Below are 15,590 nucleotides of genomic sequence, written 5' to 3' on the forward strand. Positions count from 1 at the left end.
ATCGCTGTCTTGAATCATTTCGAAGCTTGAGCTTTAGTGTTTATGCTTATCGTTGCATGCAACACATAATCGACGATCTGGAATAATTGACGTTTCAAGAGTCTACAAACTTGTATAACTAAAATGCAGTCAATGTGAACAAAATGTTTTCTCAACTGCTAACGAACGATGCAATATTCGTACTTTAATATCTGTTAACAAACACGAAGATTATCAATATTATATCCAAAGCAGCGAGAGAATTAAACTCGTCTGGGAAACAGATTTTCGTTGTTCTTTTTCCTTGTGAATTAATACCATTTTTTAAATGCTTTTTGCAAAAGATGAGTGCTCCGAAAAAAATTAGAGCAGCTAGTTATTGATAAGACCGAGGATTTCTCTGTAACGAATCAGATTATTCCAATCTCGTTGAAATGAAGGAGAAATAATGAAGCGTGTGGCCTCGTTTCGGGGTCGTAGAAAAGTATATCGAACAGAGAAAAAGATGAAAAATATTTTGTTCTCAACCGACTACATTTGAGATACGAAGGTTGGTAAATTCTTGAAGCAAAGGCTTCGGAAACACTTTTGGTAAATAAAAAAGGGTTGCTTGTGGAAAAAATTGCAAAACAGGGATCTGAGAATTTTGGTGTGCTGGGCCATGAGAGCGATGTTTATCTGCGGTGGATTTCACAATATGAAGATCAAGGGTGAACAAGCTACGAATAAGGATGCACCGATACTCGCGTTGGCACCACACTCGAGCTTCTTTGACGCTCTTCCGGTCGTCTACCTCGGTGGTCCTAGCATCGTCGCCAAGGCTGAGGTTGGACGAATTCCATTCTTCGGAAGTACGTTCTCGTCACACATCCTCCTCATTTTATTCCTTTTTTTTCCTTCACTCGATATACGATCCATCGAAAGCCATCGGAACAGCTGGACGCTAAAAGTTTAAAAAAAAATTAAATCCTCAATTCAGAATATTAGACGATATAATTTCATGTAAAGTAAATGTAAAGTTTTGAAAAAAAGTCATTTGAAGATATCACTTTCTTAGTATTTTGAGATATTTGGTGGCTAAATTGTGTAATCATTTTTCCATGTTTCCCGATTAAAAAACATTTAACAGTTCCATTAAAAACAAGAAATCTCATCTCCTCGCTAAGGAGTTGATAAAATGAATTATAACATAAAATGAGGTTAAAACTGATTGAAAGTCCTGTTGATTATTTGCTTTGTAAAATTATTATGTTTCCCTTGTCTACAAAAATTTGAACCTGCTTCAGGAAAAGGCTTTCTCGTAGAATTTCTCTTGTACAATATTCAACTATGCAAAGTTCCTCAGGGAGAATATAAATTGAAACACGTAGTTCTTACATAATTTTATGATTTCCAACACTATTTTTGCTCTTAACCCGCCTCACGCTGAGAAAAAAAGTGGTTATAAATTGGAAAGAGTCCTTAAAAGTGAACTGTTTAAATAAATTTTCTCAATCTTTTTCACATGCTTTCACTTTCTAACCATTTTTTTCCTCAACGCATGGCCAAGAATGACGTTTACTTAAGTTTTAATAACTGAAATAAACATACAAATATAGTTAGGAATATTAATCGTATTTGTACAAATGTAAATGAAATTCAAATGTATTTGATGAAAACAGAAGCCAACGAATGGATCGATGTTGAGACGTGACCGGAAACTCCTTTATTATATCGATCAAAATGCAACGATTTTCAATACTATTTATGCGTGAGCACGCTGTAAATTATATGGTGGATGGGAGTTGGTTTAAGTGTTATCATCGTTATTATTTTTAGTATTACTAACAGTCAAGCACATCGCGAAATGCAGTATTAAAATCGGCTGAATTGACACAAGACACACACAAACACGCTTAAACATGTCGCTCGAAAAATGGTTGCGGTTTTTCATTTTTTCATCGCGTGGTGCACATTCACTAGCATTTTCGTCATGTTGATCCTCTTTGCGGAAGGAGCTGTGTATCTTGTCTCTCGGAAAAATGGACAATGATTCAACATCATTTTTTTGGGGAAACTTGTTCGTTTCGTTTTTAGTCTCAAGAGCAAATCTATTAAATTTCTTATTTTCTCATAAATTCTGAAAGCTTGTTCGTGAATGTGAGTTGAGTTTTTGAAGATTTGGAAAACTAATAAACCGATCAAATTCATCGATATATCGAATCGGGAATTAAGGGAATCCCTAATTTTTCTTAGTTCTTTAAAACTTCGCTATTCGCAGCTCAATAATTTGCCATCGTCAAAAAAAATGTGAAACAAACATTTAGACAAATTTGGAATTGATCAAATGAATATCTTCCATGAAATGTATGCTCATTGCAGTTTCTCCGGATGATGAGATAAAAAGGTTCCTTAAGGCCGAATTGTTGTTTAGAATATTGTTTTCGGACACATTTTTCGAAGTACTTTGCGAAGGTTCTAATTTTCTTTATGAAATTACGAGCACAAAAAATGATAGAAAACTTTGAAGGTTTTTTTTTAAAATAAGTTTTGCAAATTGGTGAACATAACTCGATACTTGATTGGTAGAGTTCAAAATTCGTATGGTCCTTCGTGTAACCCATAGCAGGGGAAGAGTGGAGGAAAAACTGGCAGCCAAGTATTTCTATCGCGTTGTGGAAAAATGATTTTTTTTCATTATTTTCCGCACAGCGCTTCGCCAAATCGTGTAAAATAATGGGGACGAATTTTTCAATATTTTTCCAATAATTTGCACGTGTGACGAACAATCGACAGGTGTAAAAAATAAAGATAAAAATATCGGAATCCTTTCTATATACTGTCCGAAAAATGAGCTCTGAAAACGAGATTCTAAACAAGAGAACGACCTTGAATAGAGATTTTTCATTATCGTTCGAAAATATCTACAGCAAGATAGTGCCATGGTTGTGCTTTCTCGGACAACTGACGTATCAAGCGGGCGGAATGAAAATAGTGGTCCGTGGAAAACAGGCGGCAAGAAACGAAGCACCGATACTCGTAGTAGCCCCTCATTCGACTTTCATCGACGGTGGAATCGTCTACGTAGCAGGATTTCCCTCGATCATCGTTAGAACAGAGTCAGGACTTAATCCATTCGTCGGAAGTACGTTACACGAATTATTATTTTTCCTTTTGCATCGATCAAGAAAATGCCAAACGAAGACAAATTACCCGACGATTCTTTCTGACTCGACGCGAGGATCGTCTCAGTTTTATACAGCACCAAATTATTTTTATTTTTGCATCAAACTATTTGTTACTACTCCCATTCACCGTATGAAGATTATTCAATGTGAACATTTTAAACATTGCTGTTTTATAATTCTCCAAAAAAATTGACAAATTTTTTAAAATTCTTTTTACCAACCTCTAATAAAAAATTTTCTTTTAAGATTTTTACCGGATTTTAGATTTGTCAAAACGATTCCATAGGAATTCAGTGTCATAACAAAAATAATTTAAAAAAAAAAAAAAAAACAGTTTATTTCAAATAAATGTGCGGCGTTTTTCATGTTTTAATGTGTATTTGATTTGAAATAATTATTTGTTTTCACAACTACGATACAGAGCTGATAAATTACACTCAGCCCGTGTACGTATGGAGAGACGATCCAAACTCACGACAAAACACGGTGAAAGAAATAATCGAACGTGCCACGTCGAAGGAGGATTGGCCACAAGTACGTACCGAATTATCTCCACGTTCAGTGCCATATCGTTACGAAATTTCCATGACCTGTATCCTTGATTCGTTTTTGTCTCTAGGTCATGATATTTCCGGAAGGTACGTGCACGAATCGTTCCTGCTTAATTACGTTCAAGTGCGGAGCATTTTATCCCGGCGTTCCTGTGCAACCGGTCTGCATACGTTATCCAAATAAACTCGATACCGTCACTTGGACGTGGGAAGGTCCTGGAGCGTAAGAAAATCTTTCATTAAACCATTTTTTCCAGCCATTCATGATCGGGTTCGATTGGGTCTCGAAAAGATGTTAAATTTTTGTTTAAAAACAGAAAAAATGTTGAACATGTGAATTGGCAGCCAAAGATATTGTTTGAAAAAAACATTGCACAGGAAACGAGTATTAATACAAGTAAATTTCATCATTTCAGTCTCAAATTGCTCTGGCTGACACTGGTCCAATTAAGCAGTAGCTGTGAAATTGAATTTCTGCCGGTTTATAGACCCAGCGAGGCAGAAAAAATGGACCCCAAGTTGTACGCGAATAATGTACGACGCGTGATGGCCGAGTGAGTGAATGATATGCTCAGAGGCTAGCAAATAATCGCAATATTCTCGAAACCCATGCATTCAGAATGGTATTTTCAGGGCGCTCCAAATTCCAGTATCAGATTACACTTACGACGACTGTCGAATAATCAGCAAAGCTCACACCATGCACCTGCCCCACGCTTCCAGCATCATCAAGACTCATAAACTCCGCCACAAATTGGGGTAAATGCAGAAGGTTTGAGTGAATCTGAAAATGAGAAAAATTCATTATTAACGCGTTCCTTTTTCAGTCTTCATAATGCCAAAACGGAGGAAGAACTCGTACAGAGGAAAAATGTAAATTTCTCTGAGCCTGTCAATTTTGATGAGTTTGCGAGAATTCTGAGGCTCGATGTCAAAGATCCATCGACTTATCAACTCTTCAAAATTCAGGACAGAGTGAGTTTTTTTCAACTTGAAGAAATTCAATTGAAGAGATTTATTCAATTCAAAGAAAATGTTCATCTTTATTTTGTAGCAAAATCGTGGAAAAGTCGATCTCGAAGAATACATTTTTACAGTACAAGCAATTGCCAAAGCCGAGACGGAGTTGGATCTCATCAGCGTTGCATTCGAGGCAAGTAAAAAGACAAGACAACGTTCATTGAATCGAGTTTTGGCTCACTAGCATTCGATATTAAAATTTTTCATGAATATATATATTTTTTAAAATTTTTTGTGTAATAAATGTTTTGTTTTATTAATTAACTTACCAATCGAAGATTATTGGCGTCGTTACAGGTATGCGATTCCAACGGTGCAAAATGCTTGGATGCAAATAAATTGAGAAAAGCATTAAGGTTCTCGCTGCAGCTCAGCCCCGAAGAATCCGACAGGATTTTTCTCGAGGCAAATCAATTGGCTGGTATTGAGGATTCCGTCAATCTTGGTAAAGTTTTATCGTCGTTTATTGTTCTTCGAAGCGTCAAACTACTCTCGAATCCCTGAAATCAAGCGAAAGCATTGAGAAACGGAAATCATGATAATTTGCTTTTAGATTTTTGTCACTTTTTGAAATGAATTTGAAGTAAACGAGAAAAACACGTCATTTTTTTGACTCGACGAACAAATACTTTTCTGTGTTCAGAGGATGTCCACACAGTTCTAAGTACGAGGCAAGACTTCGGACATCTTTACAGCGGCGAGATCGCAACGGGGAGAAGAAAAAAGACCATATGAGAGTGCCTGTTCAGCTCGTCGGAAGTTCCATTAACGCCCAGTAAAAAAAGCCGAGACTCGGACAAGCCACTTCTCACCGAGATATGCTCAAGTCCGGTTTGAGAAGGAGAAGATAATCACCTCCATCTCATCCTGTTTTTTTGGGCAGCGACATCAGAATCTTATGATCGTTTTGGAGTAGAACTTCCAACTGGTGAACAAACGAGACGAGCTGCAAAAAAAATGTTAATATTAGTTCAAATATTTATGAGAAATAGAAGAGAAAGGGAGAGAGAGAAGAGAAAGAAAAGAAAATAGTAATGAAAAAGTATGCGCGTTGTAGTACTGCCCGAGCTTCGAATCAGAATTGTCAATCAAAATTATGTCGAGAAAAATGAGAAAGAAATAAAATAGTCACGTGTAACGTGCCGTAATTATCGTTAGGGGCAGATTTTCTCAGCACACGCGGTACGTTCTTCCTCCTCGATGTCCTTACGTCATTTTACGACGATAGGAATCATCGTTTGTAAATAGTAGCTGAGTTTAATAAAAGAGAGCTGCGCGAGACGAAAAACAAAAACGTATTCAATATGTATTAAAGTTGAGAGACCTTTTGAGAGACAAGCGGAATAAATAATAATATATAATAATATAGATTGCTCAGGGTGATTACTTCTTTTTTCGTAACTGGCCCAGCTGAACGATCATTTGAAGAATAATGAACAGTGGCGAGAAATTTTCTTTAATTTATCTCCCCCCCTCTCCTCCTATCGCCAAACGTGAATGATTGAATGAAATATTGTTAAGAGAATGGGTAATTTGTTAGCCTTTGAATTACTATCTCGGCCATGACATAAGGCTTCAGAGGTCACACACATTGAAGCCCAATTAACTGTATCTACGACCACTGTAGAAAAAAAATAACGAATTAGACTTGCAAATTTTGTTTAGCATAAATATACTATAAAATTTATTAATCGCTCGGTAACATTGCATTATATTCGATATATAATATTTAATATTCAATTATATCGCGTAGAAGGAGGATTTAAAAAAGTAAAATGGAAAAGAAAATTGTAAGAAACATTGTTCATGATCGTACGTCGAGATAAAAGTAAACGAAAAAGAAGAAAATCTTAATTACTGCATGTCAGGGAGACGTTTTTATGTACCTCGTGTATCGAAAATGCTCCAGACGAGAAAAACTTACATTCGCTGTCCTAAATTTCGTAGCGACGAAAATAACGGCTTCGAACACTTGATCAATATAAACATGTTTATGCTCAATTCTGGATCATTTTAAATACCGATACAATATTAATCATTCACACGGTATATTTCTGTGTGTATTCCATTTACACACAGCTGTATACACCTGTATACAGGATATATATATTTATGTAACTGTAAATAATAAGTGAAATAAAATATTCTTACAAGATGCATTCATTAGAGTTCTCGAGGAAGAGCTATAGTGAATTTTGTCTTTCTCCATTTTTCTTCAACATTCACTACTCCAAAATTCATTTTTTGTATCGTTGCACATAAAGGCTTACACACAATAAAAATATTTATAATCTCTCTAAATTATTCCACAATCGTTTTTATCAGTTGTATTCGAGAGATTGCATTCAGTGTATAATAACAGTATTGTAGAATTATCATAAGAGTGATAAAAAATCAAATTTGTGATAAAATGTTCCTAAAATGTATTCTATTGATTGAAACTGAAACGCTATTCCAAAGATTGAAAGTCATTTATGCAGCATTGTAGTAGATAAATTTTTGATAGTGTTAAATCATAATTAATTGGTCTTCTTAAAAAGTTGAATAAAAAGATCGATTTGTAGATTTGTTTTTTTAAACTTCGAATTGTGTCTCGTATCACGAACAATTTTGCACAGTTCAAAAGTGTTGCAAAAAATCCTGAGAATTTTTTATCAAATCGTTTTAAAAATAACGTAACAAATTTTGTGCAATTTTTACTGAAGACAAAATTTCACTGTAGCTTGTTTACAATTATATCTCAATCATTATATAAATTCTTATTGAAAAAATATATTTTTGCCGGAATGACAAGTGCCTTTGAAAATTCTTTTCCGTTGAATTGATCGACACTTAATTTCTATACTATCATCGGACAGCCGCACGAGACTTTACATTTTTCTCTTGCACACACAATAAGTACATACACCGTCGCCTTGTTTCAACGGTCGTTGAATACCGCTCACTCACAATTTTGGAAATTTGAAGTTTTAAATCACATTTAAGATTGAAATATTACTGATTGATTGAGATCCGTTCCTTGCCACTCTGCTATAATATAATACGCTTTCACAACCGAATTTTCGTAGCGTTCAAACGCCAAGACACTTTTCACAGGACCATTTTCATCGAATACCTTACAGGTTAATTTCGTATTAAACAATATCATTTTTCTTATTTTATCACAATCAAACGAAGGTGTAATATAATTACGCACGATGAAATTCCGAGCTGGGAGAAAAATAATTACTCGAAAAGGATCCAACCGAAGCTGTATATCGAAATAATCTTTTTCCATGCAATGATTCCTGCTTATGAATACCATGACGTTATTCAATTTCCGAAGCCATAGGAATGAACAGACAAAATGTAATGATATTCTGGCTACCAGAAAGCTCGATGTGGAAAGTACTATTCTAACCATCTAAACTGATTCATTTGCGTCTTTTTATTACAGGTATTACTTTTATGATTATTTTGGGTGCCTGATACCCATCGGAAGTTTTCATTACCAATAACAACAATAAACAGGACTTTGCAAATAAAATAACATATAATCGGACGAAAAAAACTGATGTAGAAGTGCTATCGTTAGGTGAAAAAACTTGGGAATTCTCAGTCATTTCAAGTATCAAAATGAGCTTTTTACAATTGTTGGATTTGATTATAAATTTCGTAATCTGTAGGAAATTCCTTTTTGTTCCGTAGCTGTTCACTGTTTATTAATATCAGTGGTTAAGTAGCTAAATTTTTTACATGTAAAAAAAAGATAAAATAATTGATCAGCTTGCAAAATCTTCAAGTTGAACAATTATGAAACAAAGATGAATGCCATGAAATTCCTGCAATCCTAATCAACTCCACTGAAAAAGCCTTCGTATTGAGATGAAAATATAATTTGTAGGAAAATATTTTACGTAATATTAAAAAAAAAAATCCTCCACTAGACAAATGGTTCGTTGTTAAGTCTGAAAGATACTATTTACCATAAGTGAGAACTCAGCATACATGGAAAATTTTTCACTAAATCTTTACAGAACTGCGGAGTTTTAATTTGTTTGGGAAAAAGTTCTAGCTTCATCTACTGTCTCATATCAATCAAACATGTGATTGGATTTCTTAACTGGACAATCGAGTAGTTGAAAACATTCATTGGAACGAATACTAGTCGATAAGAATCGCACTTCAATCTCGTGCCAACAGCTAATATGAATACGCGCTATATATAAAAACTCTGTCATAATCATAATGCTAAAAAACGAACATAAGGACGGGAAAAACACTTGACTCAATAGCTAATACAAAAACGAGAAAAATCCTGGCTTTCTCGTACCAATGAGAAAAATAATATTTTAAAGCAAACTCAAAACGAGAAAACTGACTCGTCCGTTGTGCGTGGTAACTCATTTATCTCCATTATTTTTTACTTGCTCAGCGCAATTGAAATGTTTACTTTTTACGAAAAATACTTGACATGCTCGGTATGCTAGGAGTGCTCGTCTTTTGGATAAACATTTTGGACATCCTCTGTCTCATATCTTCGACTCCTTGGCCAACATTCGATGTAGCAATCGACAATGACAAGCCAGAATTGCTTGAAGACGATCTTTCGATTGGTCTCGGTGCGTCCTGACGCGATTCCGTTTCTCTCAACAACGAACGTACTGTTTCCTTTTGTTGGGGCAATATTTGATTGACAAGATTATCAAGATGTTTAAGGCCTGGTACAAGAACTCCGCTCACGCACTGATTACTCAAAGGGCAGTAAACTAATATCGAGTAGGCTTCGACGAGAGCATTTGCTAAGTCGATTCTTCGTGTTTGCTGCAACGCTGACGCCGTTATTCCCGTTAGTTGTGTAACTATAACTGAACATTTTGAAACAAATAACAAAATTTTTAATATTTCTATTTTACTGACAGTGTCTTAGAAATCATATTTTTGCTAATTTCGAATTCTGTTTTCTCATAAAACATGTAACGATATCAATGTCTCACCGTCTTCGATAAAATGCTGTGGACAATTAGGTGCTATCGCTGCCAATGTTGAAACAAGCGGAACTGCAAGAACCGACGGAACTCCCTGGGGCTCTCGAGCTATTGTTTCCAAAGTTAATCGTCCTTTGTCTCGTGCTTCTCGAGCTCCGCACTCCGTTACTAAGCGTCCAAGTGCTGGGATGGCAGCCGCTCGTACAATTCTTTAAAATTCACGATATCAAATTCTCTTTCAAAAGTATCAATTGTTAAAAATCAGACAAAAGTGCTCGTCGATGAGAAATGTCAAGCGTTTGATTGAAAATTGTAATATATTATTTGAATAATAATCCAATCATATCCTTACATATCCGGATCACTGGCGAGCGTGACAATGGCTGGAGCGATTCTCGATGTTGCTAACTTGTCATTCACAACAGAAATTGCACTACTGAACAGTTCGGCCGTTGTGCATCTTACGCTTGATCTTTGATGAACTACACCTAATTAAAAATCACAAAAACAGACAAATTTTTATTTACCAGCAAATCATTTGAGTCGAGTGTATCTATTGAACGTTGACAACTCAATATTTTTCATTTATTGGCAATTAAATTCCTGAGGAATTTCAATTATCGAGTTTTTAAGGATTATTTCCACCTTCTTTCATCATGATTATTACAAATTCCGTGACTTTTTGTCGCGGATGTAAAAAAATCTTTATAATACGGACTCGAGAATGTACGAACCATCCCAAAGAGCTCCGAGAATGTGCTCTGCCACTTGGTTTTCCTTGCTAAGTCTGGAAACTGCTATTCGCAAGCAAGTTACATTGCCGCTGCTCATTGACAGAACAATGACGAATTGTTTGAGAATTTTTGAGAGTTCCGTGAGATTGAGAGTCGACAAAATGGTCAGATAAGCTGGAATGAGAGCGAGGCCGTTACTCGGTTGCTCCGAAGTCAGATTAATCAATTGTTTCTCCAGAGCATTTATCTCCGTCTCGAAATTTTTCTGGATCTGTGAAGAGAAATTATAAAGTTCGATTACAGCTTAGTAAAGCCGACTTCAATGAACATTTTTATGAGTCGAAACGACGAAGCATTTCGAATTTGATGCTGGCATGCTATTTTTGCATGTTCACCTTCGAACGAGAAATGTACTGGCCGAATGCCACACACAGCGACTCAACGTAAGACAGGAGAGCATTTAGAATTGGCTCTTGATTGACGTCGATGGATCTAAAGATGTCCAATAAATCGGGAATCCTGAAAGTTTCATAGAATTAAATATCTGTAAGGAAGTTGAGCCCTCAAAAAGTTGAATTTTTTTCAAAAACTTACAGTTTATCCGATAGCCATTCGAGTTCAGGCCATGACTCGTTCTCCCAGGAATTTTCAAAAAACGTGTTCAAAAGTACCGCAGTAGCGACTGGATCGTCGCAGAAAATTTCTGGATTCCCGATTCCTGGTCTACAGATACTCATGAAATCTTCGGCTGTAAACACGCCCGATTAAAAAAAGGGCAAATTTTCGAAAAAATAAAGGGAATTAATGATACAATCAAAACGAAAAAATCAACAAAATTATTTCCTACGCTTATTACACTTACGGAATTCCGAAAACGAGCCTTCGAGTACAGAAGATTGAACCGTCGAGCTCGTGGCTACAGTAACAACGCAATGAGGTAATAGCAACTGAAGAACTTCGATGAGAGCGATTATTCTTTCATTTTCTTTGTGATCTTTACTCGGAGAGTGATGGCTCGATGGTTTCAAAAGATTCTTCAATTTTGATGTTATTCTCGGCAAAAGATGAGACTGCAATCGCTTGAGCGACAACGCCCACTGAGCTAGGATTGGTATAAGCATCGAGGAAGCAGCTTCGATTACTTCCGAAGATCCATCGTCCAGTGCTGTGAGCGTAAGTTCCTCACACTGAAAAAACATTTCCATTTACAAGATAGAGAATTCAGAAAAATTGATAGAAATCCACATATTTTTGAATATAATTTTAAAACGTTCTAATTCATTTCTTGCTACTGCAAAGATGTATTTGTTTTTAATAAACAGAAAAAATGCGGTTATTTTTCCCTGTGGTCGGACTAGTAAAAAAAAACAATACGGACCGTACAGTTAAAAAATGATTTGAACGTTGATCATACCACAATTAATTCAGATTCGAACATACTTGAAAATATTTGTCCGGATCGTCCATAAGAGCTACGATTAATCCGAGACTTCGTACCACCGTCGCTCTCACACCGTATTCTCTGTCATCGAGCAACATTTGTTGGAGCATTGGTAACATGAGCGAATTCCTCACGCCACTCGAAGTATAAGGTGCAAGCGCTAAACAACACTCCGCAGCAAGCAGTCTCCTTTCCGGATGCTTATGTTGACTCTGTTCCCAACATACGCCAAGAATTTCTTCCGAATCCATCGAATTTTCTTCGAGTTTGGCCATCGCAATTAAGCCTTAATAATGAACAGTGAATTATAAGAATTTTCTCATATTATTTTTAGAATACGATCTTTGAGTATCAATTGTTTGATGGATCGATAGCAGATATTGAGCTGAAAGTGAGTTCAGTTGAGAGAGGATGGAAAACCAATAAACAACCTTTGCACGTTATGTATACAAACCTGCAAGAATCATTGATCGTTCAACGTCATTGGGCCTTTTCTTAAGATTGAATAGCAACTGTAATAATTTTTCACGCTCGCTGGGTTCGGGCTGTAGTCGTATGGTGCTAAGAATGAGGGGCACGAGTTCTTCACGTTTGTTAAGAATTACATTTGGCACGATTCTTGGTAGTGACCGTGCAAGTATTACCGGTAGAGTCTCTCTCGTCACACCGCTCTTTAAGGAATCCTCGATCGTTACAGTTGTCGCACAGGATATGTTTGATCTCAATAAAACTTCGCGTTTAAATCCAGCTGGCAAATGTCGCAATGGTGAATTTGGTAAAGTTGTTGTAGTCTCTTCGACGTCGATCCGAGGCAATTGTATTCGCGTCCAATCTTTGTCTCCAGGATCCGTATCGACGAGACTAATGACCGCAGACGCGCTATCGTCCTCTTCAATCTCTTGAGTTACTTGGAAATTTTCTCGCGACAATGTATCCAAAAGCTCAAATTTATCGGGAGTCGTGGAATTTGAGTTTGGGGTTTGCATTGCATCTTCCAAATTTATTTCGCCTGCTGGAAGTGACTGAGAGCTTGTAGCTGCAGTGAGAAGTTGTTGGAGCTCGGATTTCTCCTTTTCCATACACGTGGTCTGTGCTTTTAATTTGTCGATTTCTTCGTTCTGGAATTAAACCACGCTCTCGTAAAATAATTTGAAAATGAACTTTACGAGACTATAACGAGAACTTACCAAACGATTAATCTCATTCTTGCTCTCCTCACTCGATGAATCCTCGAAATCTGTTTGAACCGCTATATTTGCCGACGGAGGTTTGTCGTAGCCATTACTCCGTGAAAATTCTCGATAAACCTGGATCAAGTCTGGTGGTTTGGGTATATTTAATCCTACGTCTTCCCAGTCCTCAAAATCTTGATCCTCATTCTCGTCGCTGAATGTAATTGACGTTAATTTGTACGAGCGGGAGAGGAGATACTCATAAACAAGAAAATTTAGAGCTCTTTGTTCGTGAGGTTTGATTGGTAGTTCACCCAATGAAGCTCGGTCTAAATTCTTGTCCGGAATAGAACTTTCAGATTCTGCGAAATATTCAATTTTCATGGGGTCAATAATGATTACAAGATAATAGATAATTTAACTGTAAAATTGATCACAGTGCTGCCCAAGTCTACGTCACTGGGATGTAATCAAATTTCTGTTTTAGTCTAATTCAATCTTCATTTACAGCTTGAAGTGTAAAAGTTACTTGAACCTCTTTTAATACCATACAACGGAATCTATGACAATGTGAATTTAAATAATTACGGAAGCTTCCTATAACTTTATTTTAAACAAAATAAAAAAAGTCGCACCAGTTACAACAGTAAGATTCGCCCTCAATGCAGATATGTTTTCCCTGGCCTTACGCAATTCGAATTCAAGTACAGCCACCCTTTCATCCATACCTCCGCCATCTTCGGAATAACGTGTCATGTCAAGAGAATCCAGAGTCGCTTGACTAGAAGATCTAGCTAAGATTTAGAAGTACTAATCAACAATTTCATTGAAATTCCACATGGAGGCCTCAAAACTAGACCATGTATTGTAACAACTTAATAAAAGTTTACAAGAAAAGTTTTTATCAAAAATTTCTTTTTTCATTCTGTGGTTCTTTTCTTTATTGTAAAATTCGTAACCATGATTCAATCACAGGCAAATGAACTTTTTTGTTTTTTAAGTTAATTTACAAATGAAAATTGATTATAAGCTTTGAATATTTACGGATAGAGAAAAAGTCTCTTACGCATGGATGTGTAAGGCTCAGGTTTTATGTTCTGAGACTCAAAGTTGCCGGGATTGCCAAAAAAATCTCGAAGAACAGGAAGTTCTTTTCCAGCTTCCGTAAGTTCGGCGTGAAGCTCCAGAGCAGTGAGCAAAAATTTCTCACCGAGGAGCTTAGCAGCGATTTCCTCATAAGAGACAGTTTTGACAGATTCTCCATCACCTAAAATTCAATCATTCCATCTTTCGACATAATTTTTTCTCAATTCTTCAGTCCTAATTCTTGTTTATTCATCTTTTTCTATATTACCGTTATCATTACGGAAGAAAAAATTGATTAGGTTAGGAATTCGATTTCTGGTTTTATTCTCCATTTTCTATTAATTATAATAACACTGAAGGTTAAAAGCTGAAATGACTAGAAAAACAGATGAACACAATTCGTAATTACCGTTATCTCTTGTGATGTTTGATAACGGTTCCCTAACCTCCTGCGATGAAGTTGCCATCACGTTTATTTTCACTCCGATAATTGATAAAACTGAAGTGTCATGATAAGAAGCGATGCTCCGCGATAATAAAAAAAGATTTTGATACTAGATTAATTTTTTCAACCGTTTGACCATTACGCGATACGTTTTGTTGCCCTGAAAATTACTCAATCTACATTGAATGTTTCGACATCTGTGTTTGATAACACACCATCACCATACCGTACCTTCGTGTCACCCAACATATAATTTTTTCTTCGTCGTCTGGCCAAACTGCAACGAGAAGTTGGCAGCGCTTTCAAATACCACCTCCCGCGCTCTCGAATCCGTCGACACATATATGGGGCATTTCACGCCGATTCAGCTTGGGTTTGACAACATTTCAGTACTTTACCTCTCCGATTTTATCCGCAATTTTGCAACGTGTTGCATCTCTGAAAAGCTCCCCAGAACCTTTTTAGACTTTTCCCGGAACAGTTTAACTTTGTTAACAAATATATTTATCGTCTAAATTTTAAAAACCTGAGAAAATTCCCAAAAATACGGGTTCTCGGATAAAAAAAATTGTGAGCATTGAGCTACAGTGGGCACAGGTTTTTTTCTATTCGTAAGTTCTATATCGATGTTTTTTTTAACCAAAAAAGTGAAGGACCTAGCAAAAGCTAGGTAGATCGAATTGGCGTTGAATCTGCCATATGTACATTCGCATACCGGAAGTTCAGATATGGTGGCGAAATTAATTCGAATATTAAGTCTAAACAAATGTGCAAAAGATTGTGCAGGAGGAAGATTGAAGACTCATATTGGCATTGGTCGTCGTCGACCTATGGAAATAAAACTGGTTTATCTTCGTTGGCAACACTGACGATACTTTTTCTTGGAAAGCGAGACTGGAGAAACCTTGAAAGTAAAAGAATCCAAATTGATTTCTTTTTTACGAGAAAAAATAAAGTATCAACATGGAAAAGTGGGATGAAATATGAAAACGAATATTCAGTACCTTTTTATATTCCAATCGATTAGT

At 36.3% G+C, this 15,590-nt stretch overlaps 2 protein-coding genes and 1 long non-coding RNA gene across 8 annotated transcripts in view; 1 reads left to right on the top strand and 2 right to left on the bottom strand.

Moving 5' to 3' along the window:
- The window catches only part of LPCAT (lysophosphatidylcholine acyltransferase), a 31,139-nt gene extending 24,263 nt beyond the window's left edge, over nucleotides 1-6,876 (top strand). The window contains exons 1-10 of one of the 5 annotated variants that reach the window (XM_043431428.1): nucleotides 711-805; nucleotides 2,889-3,103; nucleotides 3,568-3,680; nucleotides 3,766-3,920; nucleotides 4,114-4,251; nucleotides 4,331-4,456; nucleotides 4,525-4,672; nucleotides 4,752-4,850; nucleotides 5,015-5,162; nucleotides 5,361-6,876. In XM_043431428.1, the coding sequence (XP_043287363.1) occupies nucleotides 711-805; nucleotides 2,889-3,103; nucleotides 3,568-3,680; nucleotides 3,766-3,920; nucleotides 4,114-4,251; nucleotides 4,331-4,456; nucleotides 4,525-4,672; nucleotides 4,752-4,850; nucleotides 5,015-5,162; nucleotides 5,361-5,452 (1,329 nt within the window). In that variant the 3' untranslated portion in view covers nucleotides 5,453-6,876. Of the gene's footprint in view, nucleotides 1-612; nucleotides 831-919; nucleotides 2,039-2,888; nucleotides 3,104-3,567; nucleotides 3,681-3,765; nucleotides 3,921-4,113; nucleotides 4,252-4,330; nucleotides 4,457-4,524; nucleotides 4,673-4,751; nucleotides 4,851-5,014; nucleotides 5,163-5,360 lie in introns of those variants that run through there. The other 4 variants (XM_043431433.1, XM_043431443.1, XM_043431423.1 and 1 more) reach the window with 4 other exon arrangements.
- On the bottom strand, nucleotides 790-5,481 carry LOC122417736 (uncharacterized). The gene is made up of 5 exons (XR_006262344.1): nucleotides 5,347-5,481; nucleotides 4,987-5,217; nucleotides 4,365-4,481; nucleotides 3,689-3,913; nucleotides 790-922 (listed from the first exon to the last, which is right to left on the bottom strand). It is a non-coding gene; the product is annotated as an uncharacterized lncRNA (long non-coding RNA).
- LOC122417634 (RAB11-binding protein RELCH homolog) lies at nucleotides 6,502-14,948 on the bottom strand. 2 transcript variants are annotated; one of them, XM_043431323.1, is made up of 13 exons: nucleotides 14,527-14,948; nucleotides 14,098-14,298; nucleotides 13,667-13,825; nucleotides 13,047-13,393; nucleotides 12,314-12,977; nucleotides 11,859-12,145; nucleotides 11,281-11,605; nucleotides 11,013-11,166; nucleotides 10,814-10,937; nucleotides 10,419-10,689; nucleotides 10,037-10,172; nucleotides 9,694-9,893; nucleotides 6,502-9,564 (listed from the first exon to the last, which is right to left on the bottom strand). In XM_043431323.1, exons 1-13 carry the CDS (start codon nucleotides 14,582-14,584, stop codon nucleotides 9,146-9,148), a joined length of 3,345 nt encoding a protein of 1,114 aa, XP_043287258.1. In that variant the 5' UTR covers nucleotides 14,585-14,948; the 3' UTR covers nucleotides 6,502-9,145. The 2 variants fall into 2 exon arrangements, with proteins under 2 accessions (XP_043287258.1, XP_043287266.1); XM_043431331.1 differs by lacking the exon at nucleotides 14,527-14,948 and having other exon boundaries at nucleotides 13,667-13,821; nucleotides 14,098-14,176.
- Between the last annotated feature and the right edge of the window lie 642 nt (nucleotides 14,949-15,590).

The sequence above is a fragment of the Venturia canescens genome, chromosome 1 (assembly GCF_019457755.1).
Source record: "Venturia canescens isolate UGA chromosome 1, ASM1945775v1, whole genome shotgun sequence".
Lineage (NCBI taxonomy): Eukaryota > Metazoa > Arthropoda > Insecta > Hymenoptera > Ichneumonidae > Venturia > Venturia canescens.

Excerpts from the sequence above, each read along its gene's own strand:
- LOC122417634 (XM_043431323.1), bottom strand. The coding sequence starts at position 14,584 with ATGGCAACTTCATCGCAGGAGGTTAGGGAACCGTTATCAAACATCACA. Across the intron at positions 14,299-14,526 it reads AAACATCACAAGAGATAACG|GTGATGGAGAATCTGTCAAA; the intron begins GTAATTACGAAT and ends ATTGAATTTTAG. Across the intron at positions 12,146-12,313 it reads ACGATCAATGATTCTTGCAG|GCTTAATTGCGATGGCCAAA; the intron begins GTTTGTATACAT and ends TTCATTATTAAG.